The sequence below is a fragment of the Dendroctonus ponderosae genome, unplaced genomic scaffold, assembly GCF_020466585.1.
Source record: "Dendroctonus ponderosae isolate FM_Combo_2020 unplaced genomic scaffold, Dpon_F_20191213v2 Dpon_F_20191213_1, whole genome shotgun sequence".
Classification (NCBI taxonomy): Eukaryota; Metazoa; Arthropoda; class Insecta; order Coleoptera; family Curculionidae; genus Dendroctonus; species Dendroctonus ponderosae.
In genome coordinates, this window is record NW_026017110.1 from 37,872,615 (window position 1) to 37,887,520 (window position 14,906).

At 37.9% G+C, this 14,906-nt stretch overlaps 1 protein-coding gene across 1 annotated transcript in view; it reads left to right on the forward strand.

The window, feature by feature from the left end:
• The first annotated feature begins 473 nt into the window (after positions 1 to 473).
• LOC109541365 (2-oxoisovalerate dehydrogenase subunit alpha, mitochondrial) overlaps positions 474 to 14,906 on the forward strand; it is a 29,956-nt gene continuing 15,523 nt past the window's right edge. The window contains exons 1-2 of the mRNA XM_019910220.2: positions 474 to 666; positions 9,767 to 10,002. Of these exons, the coding sequence (XP_019765779.2) occupies positions 592 to 666; positions 9,767 to 10,002 (311 nt within the window). The 5' untranslated portion in view covers positions 474 to 591. The remainder of the gene's footprint in view (positions 667 to 9,766; positions 10,003 to 14,906) is intronic.

Genomic DNA, 14,906 nt, shown 5'->3' on the forward strand with positions numbered 1-14,906 from the left:
TATAAATTGCAGGGTGTGTTTTAAAATTTGGGACAACTTTGTCGAACAACGTTGTTTCTCAGTTAATAAAAAACTTCTCAGTTTCGGAATAGAACCTTAATAAAAAACAACTATGAAGATCTGAGAAACATAATAAACTGTATCGCTAGAAAAGTGTCGCCAATTAACTAAACGGTAGGTAAATCGATTCAGAAAGTATCAATTGGGAAAATCTGAGTACTTTTGGCGATACAACGATTACGAAATTACTCTACGACAACTAACCCTGGTCTCCCCTACTTATAATTTTCATAATTAATTATAATTATTTACAGTCAGCAATTATTTACAATAGTAAATTATTATTGAAATTGTTCATTTAATGAACATCTTTTTTGAACTCAACTACTACTACATTTTCGAAAAGTTAAAAAAAGAACTTATCCACTCTCTCCTGTAGTATAGACAATAATAATTACCACATAAGTTTGCTATTGTTGTCCATATCTTTGTGTATATATGAATCGTTGACGAGACATGATATTGTAATTAAGTTTACTGATTTCTTATACTTAACATTTTGTCGTGCAGTGAGTGTTCGAAAATAGTAATATGGCGCTTAGAAGGAGTTTAAAGTATATTAATGGTGCCGTAAAAATGTTTCCAAGCAATTTGAAACAAGCCTGTGTAAGTATCAAGTTTTTAATGGTTGATAGATAGTTTGTACTAACTACAAAATACAAGCTTTATTTTTGAAAAATTTAGGTTACTGCTCTTTATTAAAACTTGACTGATTTTTTGAGAAAACTGACTCCAGTATTAAAAGCTTAATTATATTTCAAATTTTTACACTTCCCCGCAAATGAATCGCTCCAAAATTTATAGGCAAACCAAAATTTTCGTACGCATTTCCGAAAATTGTTTTGATTTGAGGGTTGCTCAATGTTATTAAATATACAGATCCATTAATCCGATTATCGTGATATAGTATTGTTATATTCGTAGCGTCATATTACCAGTTTAACCCAAAAGAAGTAAACAATAAAATTGGCCAGCCATTAACCACAACGTATAGAAACCGGATAAGTTAATTAACTGGTTAAGATAGTTCCTTAATAGCATTATCGTTTATGTAGGAGGCGACATTTCAACTCTCTAATCAACTTTTCTTAATAACAATTTTCGATATTGTCAGAAAATAAACGTGCTTTATTCTTGAGGCAAAATTAATTTCTTCTAATATACCTCGGACACGAGTAGAAAAAATCCCAGTTCTGCTGCGATCAAAAGGTTTTGATCCCAGCAGAACTTTTAATGAAGAATAACTTTTTCTTTAAAATTAATCATAAAACGTTTCCCATATGATCCAAACTCAAGTAGACGACACTGTATATTTACATGTAAAAATGAAGGTTTAAAAATAAGATAAAACATGGGACTCTTACGTGCGTCTTTATACAGGGTGATTAAAAATTGGCGTCATTCCATTTAAGGAGTAATAGGGGAATGAATCACTTGGAAGGTACGAGAAAAATATTGAAATTTTTTTTTTGATTATTTCTAGAAGATATTAACAGTTGAAAATCGAATTTCAACTTTGTTATTAAGCATTATTTTGAAAGTGTTCCATGTTTAATTGAAAGCATATTGGAATAATTAAGCATTGGAAAAGAAAAGCTTTTTGCTTCAATATACGAAAATTTTTGATAGAATTTGATAAAGTCAAAGCGGCAATGATGTTTTCTGGCATTAACAGATAGTTACAGGTGGATAGCCCTTGTCATTAATAACAATAATTTGTCAATTGCTGACATTCTTGCCAAGAATGTCAGCTTTGACGTTGCCTGTACGTGTCGTTACCGCACCGTTGATGGTTAGTAAACACCAGCATTTACTTATCTAATAAGAATGTTTTGTGCTATCGTTGCCGTGTCTTTGCCGGTCGCTGGGTGTAAATCTTTCTCTATTGAGAATTTAGAAAAGAGAGTGGTTCCAGGAAGATAGTGGACAACAATCGGTTTTCGGGTTTCAGACATAGAGGAACAAGTATTGGACATAATTGCAGCATAGCCTACCAGGGTCACTCAGAACATGGCACAACAACTAACACTTTCCCAGTCACCAAATAAATACCGGCTACATTCCTACCACGTGTGTAAGATCACATTAAACCAATGGATTACTGAACACCGGTATAAATTGAGCAGGAGTTAATTAACCGAATACGAGAAGCTGCTCGACAAGAGTGCATAACAAGGTGATTACACAGGCAATTGTTTGGAGTTATAGACTAAAATGAATGTTTTTGTAATTCGTTTGTAATGATTCGAAGTTATGGGTTTCGAAATAGGTTCTGTCCTTCAACGATTCCTGTTGAATTTACCGTTTATCCTTGTCTATCTTGTCTTGTATTGTCACTTTCTCTATGGTCTTTATCCATGGTTCCCGGAGTTTTAAATAATTACGAAGCAACAGGTATTTACGTAATGTTAATTAGCCAGATCACCGTGAAAAACATTGTTGCCGTTTTTCTGATATGACTTTTTGCAAATTTCTCAGTTTTTAATAACAAGTAATTTTTCTAACTATTTTTTCTGCACCCCTAAAACACCGCCATACGACTCCACCAGAAGAATGACCCTGTATCACTTCAATATCCTGATCAATCAATTTTGAATCACCCTGTAATATAAATAATCCCTGCCGAGTGGGTCGGAAACCATATGGTAAGTGCGCGTAACCTTCACGAATAGGAGATTAAATGTTAAGTGTTGTTGAAAGTGCCGTGTCGTAAGACGCCAGGTGTCACAGCACATGGACACAGAGAGCAGCATCAACACACAAGTGTGTTAAGACACAGTATTAGCCAGGTCTACCATCAGGCGCGGGTACAAATTCTGGATGCTCTGTGAGAAATTCGGTTATTGCCAAAAGTTTGACATTTACGCGGGAAAAACTAAAGAAAGCGCAAGTGTTGAAAGCAGGTTGTATCATAGAGAAAGTAAAATAAAAAATTATTTTACTTACTCTATGGGTTGTATTGAAAGATTGTAGATAACCTAATGGATTGTCTAGAAGGAAAAAATCAAAGATTGGTTTTTGACCACTTTTTTAATAGCGTAGAAGTGATGGAAGGTTTGAAAAAGAAATCCATATATGCGGTTGGCACAACCCGTAAATATATGTCTAAATTCAAAACTGATAAGGAGCTGAAACGTGGCGAACACGATTGGTATACAAGGGTAGATGGCATGTAAATGGAAGGATAAAGACGTGTCAATCTATTATCAAATTTTTACGACTTGTTTGCAACAAAATACTGCAGCTGCAAAATTTCAGTTCTGTGACCCGGATCATGTCACTGAAGTTAAAAGATAAAGAAGAAATGGAGAAACATTTGCAGTACCTTTCCCAACAGCTCTGACAGATTACAACGCCAATATGACCAATGTGAACAAATTTTACCAATTACTAACAAGCTATAAAATAAACCGCCGAAGCAATAAATGGTGGCACAGCATATTACCTTATTTTTTGGACGCTGCAGTGGTAAACGCTTTTTGCATTTATAAGTTGTTAAACTCACCAAAAGTGTCAGCCACAGATTTTCAAAGAGGTATTATCAACGGTTTAGTTGCGTCGACCACCGTACATTGGAAAACAAAAAATGTCGGAATTATTATCCTCCCCTATTCAAGTCAAAAAATCCAAACCATATGTACCGGAAAACATCCGACTAACTTCCTCGCTCCACCAACCGGCAAGAGGTTCAAGACGACGATATGCTCTATAAAGCAAGCCAGAGTAGTTTGCCAAGTGCCATTATGTTTGGGTAAAGAGAACATTTGTTTTCAAAGATACCACAGCAAATAGATAAATACCACACTGTTTTAATAAAATGTTTTTTCAATTGAATGTTTTGATTTCCCTTTTGCAAAGGCGCGGTTTGCACATTTAGAATACCACCAGTTTTTGCTTAAGATATTTAAAAAATACCGTATTTATGCCCAAACCCCAAAAAAACTAAAATCGCGTCAAGCCTGGTTCGTAACAGATCGTTGGAAACCTCAAAATGCAGGGTGGTAAGTTACAGTTTGAGCTGCATGTTATGCTTGTTCCGTTGCCAAAGAGGGTAATTTTGTCATTAATTTTTAAGTAGGCAATCTCATTAATGTATAGCAGACAAAAAATAGGTCCAAGTACAGAACCCTAGGCGACTCCCCCAGATACGACTTTGACCAGTTTGGAAGAAATGCAACGCATTCCATAACAATTAAGCTTTATTATCAAGATGTTGTTACTCACACAGTCACAGAAGACTGCAGCCGTAGGGCGATTGCCATTTTTTCTTCAGCCCGTTTTTATCCAATGTCGGATATAACCCTCTTCCAGGTGTTTTCATGTCCCGCGATCTCTCGCTAATCTCATCCATTGTCCTCCAGCTACCGTTCTGACATCGTCTATCCATTTCTTTTCGGTCGTGCCCATACTTTTAGCTGTTTTCTGGGTTCATCTACCTGGAAACTATTCTATTCCTATTGTCTCTATTAGTGTGTTCCACCACCTTTAGCATTTTCGGTGTTATTCGATCTTCTCCTGGAATTTTTCCATTTTCCATCTGCTGTAGTGCGTATTTACTTTCTGATGGTGATATTTTCGGCATGTCTTGTGACCCTACGTTTGTAATTTATTTAGGTGGCCATTTGGTCATGGTATAGTTGTTTGGTAGAGCTGTTTGCAGAATATTTGTATCTCCCTTCTAATTTATGGTTGCCGGTGATTAGGATTCCTTGTAATTTTCACAATATTCTCTTTTTCCCTGTCTTCGTTCGACCCTGGAACTTTCATATAAGGGTATTATATTCTGGGGAATATCTGTCTGGCCACTGTCTGATCCATTGCCACCTATCACGTTTTGGCCACGGCCATCTGTTCATTTCGCATTTTGTCCCTCAAGGTGATTATTCTCTCCATGGCTCTCTGTGAGTCTCTCAGTTGCTCAGCTGTTTTTCGGGTTATTGCCATAGTTTCCAAGGCGTAAATGATAACCGGCAGAACATAGCTATCGTAGGCTTTCTTCTTTCGTTTTATGGATATCTTTTTATCTTTGAAAATAAAGTTCATGCTTTTGAATGCCACCGATGCAAATCGATCCTGCGTTTGATTTCCACAGTTTGGTTTTCTTTACTCAGCTTGATTGATGTTCCAAGTATATGTACTGTTCTACATTCTCTATGGTAACATTGTCTATGGTGATGTTACATTCATTTTTGCTCATTATTTCGGTCGTGTTTATGTTCACTTTTCAGGCCTACTTCTATGGATTGCTCGGTTAACTCATTTAGCATGTATTTCAGTTTGTGAATGTCCTGGTGTTCATCAAGACTAACTATATCATCTGCAAATCTAAGGTGATTGGATATACTCAATCGATGTTTAGGCCTTTGTTTTCCCATTCGAGCTTCTTAAACACATTTTCCAGTGCTAGGGTAAACAGCTTGGGAGATATCTTATCCCCCGTCGTACTCCTTTGCGAAGTGATCTTCTGTCTGTTTTAAGATCGTCGTCTATTTTTACGTGAAGGTTGCCTTATCATAGATATTCTTAATACGGGTAGAGTATCTCGAGTCGATTCTCGCATCTTTCATTGCTGTTAGAAAATACCAGGTTTCAACACTGTCCAATGATTTCTGGTAGTCCACAAACGCCAGGTGTAGGAGTACGTTGTTTTCTCGATGACTGCAAAAGCCCTTTAGAAAGCCTGCTTGTTCTACCAATTGCAGCGTTTGGAATGTGTTTATGTGGTCCATTCGGGCTTGGTATAGTTGTTTGGTACAGCTGATCGTAGAATATTTGTATTTTCCTTCTAATTTCTTGTTAGTCTGTGATTAAGATTCCTTGATTGTTTTTTATTTTTACAATTTTCTGTTTTCCTCTCTCTTGGTTCGATCCTAGAATTCTCATGCCTTTATTTTTCTCTATAGTTTCCAGGATTTTGTTTGTTTTGCTTTCACTTAGATCTTTCCTTACTTCTTTTTTTGTTGTTTTGTTAGGATATTACATTCTGGGGAATCCCTGTTAGTCTTTCTTCTTTTCCTTATTAGTTCCATCGTCTCTGGTCTTAATTTAGTATCTGATCTCTATTTTATCCTACTGCATGTTTTCTTTGTATCTTTAGAATTGCCATGTGATATTTTGATAAGGATTTTATCAAAGTCCTTATCCTGAAGTGCCGGTGATTAAGCGTCTTTTCATCATAAAAAGTGGTGGTGTCCCGATTGACAAAAAGTTTGCACGCAGGGTGAAAACTGAGGTGAAGGAGACTTTTGGCCGCCTGCCATTGCAGATTGAATTGTCTGCTGCCTTCGGTCTCGAGAAAGTGAATTGTGCTTTATCTCGACTGAAACTTCGTAAGGCCCCCGGCATTGACAAGGTCTTCCCTGAATTGCTTGAAAACCTTGGCAGTTTCTTGCAAGCCAGAGTCTTGCAGACGCAAGAACTTAGCTTGCTAATTTTGACTCGGATTTGTTGTATAGGGGAGAGATTCCAAACATCTTTAGAAAATCGAGCGTCCTAGCCGTTCTGAAAGTGGGAAAACCCCCCGAGAATCTGGCCAGCTACAGACCGATGTATCTATTATATATATGCTATAAAGTACTCGAACGGCTAATTTTTATTAGAATATGCATTAAAGCAAATAGTGAAGTCCAGATTGAACAGGCCGTATTCAGAGCGGATAGAAACTGGCAAACCAGGTGCTGTCCCTGACTACCCATATCGAAACAGGGTTTCAGCGATATGTCGTCTGCCTATAACACCGTTTGGAGAAAGAAGATGATCTACAAACTGCAGAAAATCATTCCTTGCCATAAAATAACCTCCCTTGTCCAATCCATGTTGTAGTGGCAATAAATGGTAATACAAGCCACCCAAGCACTATTAAAAACGGCCTCCTCAGGAATCTGTGTTGGCCCAGCTCATGTTTACAGCTTGTTCAATATTTAAATAGGCGATATGCCGAGTATACCACATTGCGAAAATTAATGTATGCTGATGATATGGTACTGTGCCTTTAAGACAAAGACCTGGAGCCAGCCGAGACCGTCCTCTCCTCCAACCTGTCGAGACTTGATGCTTACTATAAAAAGTGGAGGTTAAAGACTAACCCGTCTAAGTCCGACATCTGTTAATTCCATCTCTCAAACAGAATTGCATCCAGTGGAGGTTTAATTTTCTGGATCAAGGATCAGACGCATTGCCAACTCAACATACCTCGGCGTAACACATTTCTCGTCGCTCGAGTCGCACATAAGGTAAAATCCAAAAATAACAGGCCTCGGACACTGGCGGGCTCTTCCTGGGGTGAAAATACAAGAATTTTGCGGACTGCTGTAGTGGCCCTGACATACTCGGCAGCAGAGTTCTGTGCTCCTGTCTGGCGTAGCAGCAAACATACTCAAAAATTGTGAGATACTATATAAACGACGGTATGCGCATTGTGACTGGATCTCTAAGGTCAACACCCACTCCCTGGATGTCTACTATGTCGCATATCTCACCTCCTCCGGTCCGTAGACTGACCGCTGCATGTCGTGAGCGAGAAAAGATCAGTTACAACCGTGACTTCTTCGCCTAATACTCAAGTTGAGGTCACCAATGTGATCATACAATCGCATAATTGGCCTAATTGATGTCAAGTCTGAGTGAAATCATTACTTTAATGACCACCCTAGCTTCAAGAATCGGGACACTATCGTGGATCCGTCTGCTCAGGTCTCGGGTATGGATCTGCCTAAGAGGACCTGGAGCGTACTTAAAAGGTTCAGGACGGGCACGGGAGATGCCATCACATAGTCTTCAAATGGGGATCAGTAGATTCCCCATCTGTGGGGAAGCCCTACAAACCATAATACACATACTCAACTCGTGCTCAATTAGGCGATTGGAGGAACTAAATAAGCTTACGCCAGCAGCACTTCACCGGTTGCAAAATCTAGGTGCCAATGTGTGACTGCAGTTTTACCTTATGTACTTTTTTTGATTGAGTGTTGTAATAGTTTCCGGGAAATTGAGAAAAGAAAACGGGAAGAACGGGAAAACCTGAAAGAAGAACAGAAGAAACGTCCCTGCTCGGGCGACATTTTTGTAATGGAGAAATATGTAGGAAGAGAGATTGGTGAAACTGATATGGGAAGAGACCCCAGCAGGTAAAGACCTTTGGGCCGCCCCCGCATGCGATGGAGAGAAAAATACTGCTGAAAATGGGCGTTCCTTTCGATACAGACCTCATGGAAGAATGAGAATACTGGAAGAAACTAGTACAGACAGCCAAGACCCACCCGGGGTTGTAGAGCTAACCGAAGAAAAAGAAGAAGAAACATTATTAAGGAACGAAAACATGGTGCAAAGCATTACCGGTGCACTGGTTGGGTGCAAATCCGATTTGCTTTGGTGATAATATGCCATGTATGAGAAGAAATCGCATAAAGCGATTTTCTAATACAATTTCAATAATTTTTGACAACACAGGTTGCATTGCAGTTGTACTATAATTACGTAATGTATAATTTTCACCATCTTTTTGAACAGGAATAATGATCGCAGTTAAGTAGGGTCTCGCAAAGGCAAAACAATTCGGCCCGCGGTTCGAAAATGTAGGTTCTTGCGCCAAAATTATCCGGACTGCAGGACAAACATATATCGGCTTGCAGTACCCAATTGCGGGGGGGGGGGGATTTGTGTTAATTTAAGGATCTCGCGATGTTTTCTTTGCCCAACTAAATAATGTCTCTGAATTATCGGCTGGGCAATATAACCGTACACTGACAGAGACGCAAGAGAGAAAGAGAGAGAGTCGCAGAGCCCAAAAATACACTTTGAGCAGTTTAGATCCTTTTGAGAATTAAGGATTACTAAACCTGAGATAATTTTATGCGAACTGACTTGTGACGATCATGTGAAGTCAGTCGCACGTGCAAACACGCACTGGTTATCACCTGCAAAGGCGTACTAGTGATGGATTTTAGCATTAACCGGAATTTACGATTTAGAAGATGTCCCCCAACGACTCTACACAATGTTTAAAAAACATTTGCAACAAAAGGCAGCGGTTTTATTAGGTTTGTTAAAACATTCAGAACTGAAAGTGGTCATATACATTATCAGTGCTTCACGACGATTTACTTATTATGCTGTTTATTACCTGTAGTAGTTGTAGTAGTCAAGGTTGCTTACAGAGCTGAAGAAAAATATATCAGGCAATTTTCTTAGAAGGAGGAAACCAAGGAGGGCGAAGTACGATATACTATACCTGTACCGTCGCAAGCCTTAATAACAGGTTTCAAAAAAATTGTTGAAAACTAACAATGTAACAACAGTGTGTAACAATGTCTTATATGGGAGGTGTTTTATATGTAAACTAAAGGTTTTTTAATAGAAAAAACATATATTAAACTTGCGATATTTTGCTACAGCGGTTGTCCAAGATAAACAGTGCTATATTGAACTTATTATATTTTACACACTTCATGAAGTGCTATTGAAAAAGATCGAAATTATCTACAATCAGCAGTAAACTTTGCTACTCGGTGCACCGAAAAAGAATGGAAGCATAAAATTGTATACTACACAACATTTCTTAATTGATTCTTCCGTATATTGAAAATGTACCCACCTTATTGACGATCACACCAAACCCTATTTTGTTACATTAATTTTATAAGTAGTTCATATTGGCCAAATTCCTTTAAAAAAATACATCTAAGCTTGTGAATTATTACGTTTTTAGAAAAACTATTCAGACTGCCCGAATTTCCCAGGAGCCAAAACAACATGGACGGAGCAGCTACAGTTTACAAAGCCTTCTTCATATGCACCGATTCCGGTATACAGAGTATTGAATAGGAAAGGGCAAGTGGCAGCGCAGCAAATGGAACCCAACTTAAGTGAAGATGTGTTGGTAAAAATGTACAAAACCATGACTACTTTAAATATAATGGACAAGATCCTGTATGAATCTCAAAGGTATAGTAAGTATTTAGTCAGGAGGCATCTTCAGTTTGAGAAACTTGCTGCAAATTATTCTTGCAAAACTTGCAAGTTTTTGTTATGTTCTGTGTAGTACATGTCTTAAAAAGGCCCTAGCTGATGCACGTTGAGACAGAAAAATTAAATGAAGACAAAAATTTCGTGCGTAATATCTGAACAAGAAATCATGTAAGATAGTGCAAGTTTCGAGGTTCGGCAAAATCAGGCACCCCTAGAACCGGTCTCGAGCCTATTAGCTCTCTTCATCTGGGTTTAGCCTGAAATTAGCGACCGCGAAATCTGCAATTGAAGGTGGAAGAATAGTTCCCTCCCTTTGTGGGTGATTCATGTAATCACTAAATAAGCTTCAAAATTTGGAAACCTTCCGACAAACTGGCTCAGGTCACTTCCTAATCGGCAAAAACCAAAGGAATTCAAAAAAAACTCTTGGTTTCAGTGTTGGGGGATTTCTTCAACATATAAGAACTCCTGTTTAGCTTTCAAATCATATATGTAAGTTTTTTAAGTTCGAATCCTATAGGTTGCTTTATATAGATACACATTCATTTAAACGGACAATTATGCCACCAGTCAGGAGCTGGGGTAAATCATAATTTACATATCTACCTTGAAACGGAGCATTTGGATAGAGTATAGTGTGCAGTGTATGATTTTGAAATTTGGCAATCTGCTTTTTCAAACGAATTCCGGTACAAGATACCACATAGGAGGAGTGGAAAATTTGAGGAAGATATTAACAGTTGAAGACCGAATTTCAACTTTTCAACAAACGTGGGACAAAAGGTCCCACGTTTAATCGGTAGCCTATTTCAATATTTAAGATATCAAAAAGAAAAATTTTGATCTTTTTGTCAAATTACGAAAATTTTTAATATTAAAAAAGTACTCTTCTACAATTTTTTGATGAAAAGTCAAAGCGGCAATGATGTTTTTTGTCATTAATAGATAGATACAGGTAGACTGCCTTTGTCAATAATAACAAGCATTTGTCAAACTGTGACTTATTTTGAAGCTCCTTTCACAAAATGTAAACCAACAGCGAATTTGGAATATGCGATTAGTTATGGGAAAATACCTAATTGGCTGGCAGTTGTGACCTATTTTATTTGCCCCAATCACTCATTTGCCCCAAAAAGATGGCAGCACTCGGGGGGCCGTTTTGTCGCAGCACTGACGGCAAGGTGACACCGTTAGCCTAACCCCAACGCATGTTATTATCTCTTTGATTTTCTTTGCTTCGTATTTATCCATGGTTACCGGAGTTTTTAATAATTACGAAGGAACAGGTATTTACGTAATGTTAATTAGTCAGATTACCTTGGAAAACATTTCAATTTTTTGTACTACCAGGACTCTCCCAGACAACACCTCTAGAGGAATGACGCTAACTTTGAATCACCCTGTATTATGCTGAAACTTATCAAAATACACAGCATACATATCATACAGGTATACGCACCCCCATCCACATTAACAGTCAAAAACATCGAGCAATTTTATGAAGACCTAACAACAGCTAAAAACCAAGAAAACACGAAGTTCAAAATTATAATGGGCAATTGCTAATTGGACTAACATAATCTGCGACAGACGGTAACTGGACTGGGAACACGAAATAATAGAAGCGAAATGTTGCTTGACTTCCTGAACAAAGAACAAATGTACTGCATTAACACATTCTTTAACAAACAGCCTCAAAAAAGTGGACTTCGAGAAGTCTACGTGGCGCAATAAAGAAAGCAATAGATTATGTCCTCACTTCAGATACACAGTTTTGCACCGATGTATCGGTTCTCAGCCGTTTTAATACTGGAAGTGACCACTGAATCGCAAGAGCCGCAATAAAATAAACACACATTTTAACAATAAAATAAACACACCAACCGCAACCCAACTTAAAGGGAAAATAGAGAATTACAATGCACAAATCAACAAAAATTAGAACCAACAGACGCTCTGAGAAATATGACGCTCAACAGAGCAATATCGGGCAGTATTCAGGTAGCTCCCAATAAAGTACAGTGCGCGACACTTGATTACTCCCACCAAATAATTTTGACTAGTTTTCACTAATGCTAAAAATTTTCTTCAGTAAGCTACATCAAACACTAGATTAAATATTTTAACAATATTTATTTAATAATTTGTTTTATACTTTCGTATTCTACAATTGATTTTTATTTGTAAAGCAAATATTGTAATTTTTAATGAAACACTTGATTACTCTCATATTTTGGAATGAACCTAGAACACAATATTTAAACCTAATACTGATTTTAATATTTGGTATGCCTCCCTGCTTCTCAATGATTGCTAACATTCGATGAGGCAATGAATTGAATACATTTTCTATTAGATTCCCTGGAACTTTGTCCCAAGCGGCGTAACAGCGGCTATTAATTGTTCTCTATTATTAAACTGCCTTCCTTCAGTATAAACGCGTTTGACCAACCAACTCCATAAGTTTTCTATGATATTTGTTCTGTTATTTTTATCTGGGAAAATAGCTGGTGACTCCAGAACTGAAATATTATTAGCAGTCAACCAGGTTTGGATATTTGGGCGGTGTGATTTGGCGCATTGTCTTGTTGCAATATCCATTCTTGATCCGGAAATAAAGCTGTTATGTTAGCAATTTGCCGTTGCACCAACTCCAAATGCTTTTGAGCACTTTGCCGACCTTCTAGAAACTCGATGCCAACTCTGCCTTGACTTGAAATTGCTGCCTAAACCATCACTGAACCTGCTCGACTGTGACGGCGAGCCAAAAAAAATTATACCATCCTCACGTCATGAAAGTAATATTGGAAGCCATGAGGACTATCCAGGTTAAACTTCTTTTCATGCGTGAAAGCGAGAAATTTTTTCATTCCTCTGTCCAGTTACGGTGCATGCGTGAAAACTCTAAACGTTCTTGTCCATGACGTGCAAGAAGCAAAGGCTTCTTGCTTCTTGTTTTCTTTTTTTTAAGTTTGTGCATTTCTTTATTACCCAAGTCGAAAAATTACACGACGTTCCCTTAGTGTTGTTGCAGTTGAAGTCTGTTCTTGTTTATTATTTCCGTAGTTTTCGCTGTCTTTTACATAAACATTGATTACCCATGAGCTGTGCTCAATTTTTCTTGCAATTTCTCGTTTCAAATAATTTTCCTCTCGATAAGCTTCAATTCGCCCTCTTTCTTCTAATGATAAAGTTTGACCGCGCCCCAATCAATACCAATTACTTTTAGAACACTCAAATATACTCAAATTACTATTAGACAACTGTCAATCGGTTGACAAGTGACATGGTTTTGTTTCTTGTGCGTGCCTAGCAACCTACAATTCTAAAAAGTGAATGAGAGTAATCAAGTGTCGCACTATCAATTATTATAGTTGCTTCTAACAATTTCTCCATTGTGAAATACGAGTGAATTGAATACGAATTGTTGGACGAATACTATTAAAACTACTATTACTATTAAAACTACTACTAATACTATTAAGTCTATTACCAAAAATGAGTTTAAATCTGTTGGTGAGAGTAATCAAGTGTGGCGGACTGTATGTTCCATGAAAGCAAGAGCTGATATAAAATTCAGCCAGAACACCAATGAACTACTGGCAGCACGCAGAACAACGATTAGAGATTCAGCAAGATAAAACGCGCACGCTGGATAGAGAAGTAAAGAAGGCAATTATAAAAGACCTGAGATCTTAAAACACACAAATAACAAACGAAGCTATTGAGAACAACATGAATATGAAAGTACTTCGATCGAAGCGAACAAAAGGAAAGTCGCTCATATGCAAAATTAAGAGCCAACAAGGAGAAGTTGTTTCAGAGGGGATGCAAATACCATCCACCATCCAGCATTTTTACAAGAACTTTAGGGCCAACCGATATCTAAACCAAACCGATTGAAAATTCAAGTAGTCCAAACTGTAAACTTCGAAGATATCCCAAAAATTGACACTGCAGAGTTAGGATGGCATTCAAGTATTTTAACTCAATACAAACATTAAACCTTGCCATTATACGTGAAAACCAATTTAAATTTACAACATACAACCATTTAAATGTCGTCCACGGGACCTCCTAAAGGCGTCAATCCTTTTGAGGTAATTTTGAATGACTTTTCGGCACATTACTGGTAATATCTCGGTCATAACTTCACGGGTATTGGCTTTCAGTTGCTCAAGAGTTTGAGGATTGTTGGCATCAACAAGATCTTTCAAAATTATGCGTCCTGGAAATTTATCTTGCAATAGGGCTCTAACTGCCAGTGTTCTGTGACTCGTTGCCCTATCCTGCTGGAACCACATGTCTCCCAGATCATAATCTTCAATTTCTCTCCAAAAATAATCGGTTATCATGCGTCCATAGCGCTCAGAATTAACTGTTATGGCTCTTCCTTGATCGTTTAAAAAAAAACGGGCCAATAACACCACAGGACCATAATGCACACCATACTTTTTTCCAGGATGTAAAGGCCATTCTGCGATCATCTGAGGATTTTGAGAGCCCCATATAGGGCTGTTCTGCAGAAAATTCGGTTCGAAAAATCATTATCAACGACTTGTTGTTCAATCACCCAATTTGCGTATGTTCTGCGTTGCCCATGGTCTTGAGGCTTACGTTATTGTCAGTTGAACTTTGTACGGATGGAGCTTCAAATCCAATTGCAAAATTCGTTAAAATGAGCCGTAAGACAAGCTCAAATGTTGAGCACGTCGGGGAATCGACGAATTCGGGTCTTCCTCCACACTTTGAGCACCACCAGCGATATTTTCAGCTGAACAAATGTAGCAATGATGCACGGGCCTTACAATATTAGTAGCGGAACCAGTCTCTTCAAATTTTTTCACCGTAATCTGCTCGTAAAGCCCTAAAGGCCGGGT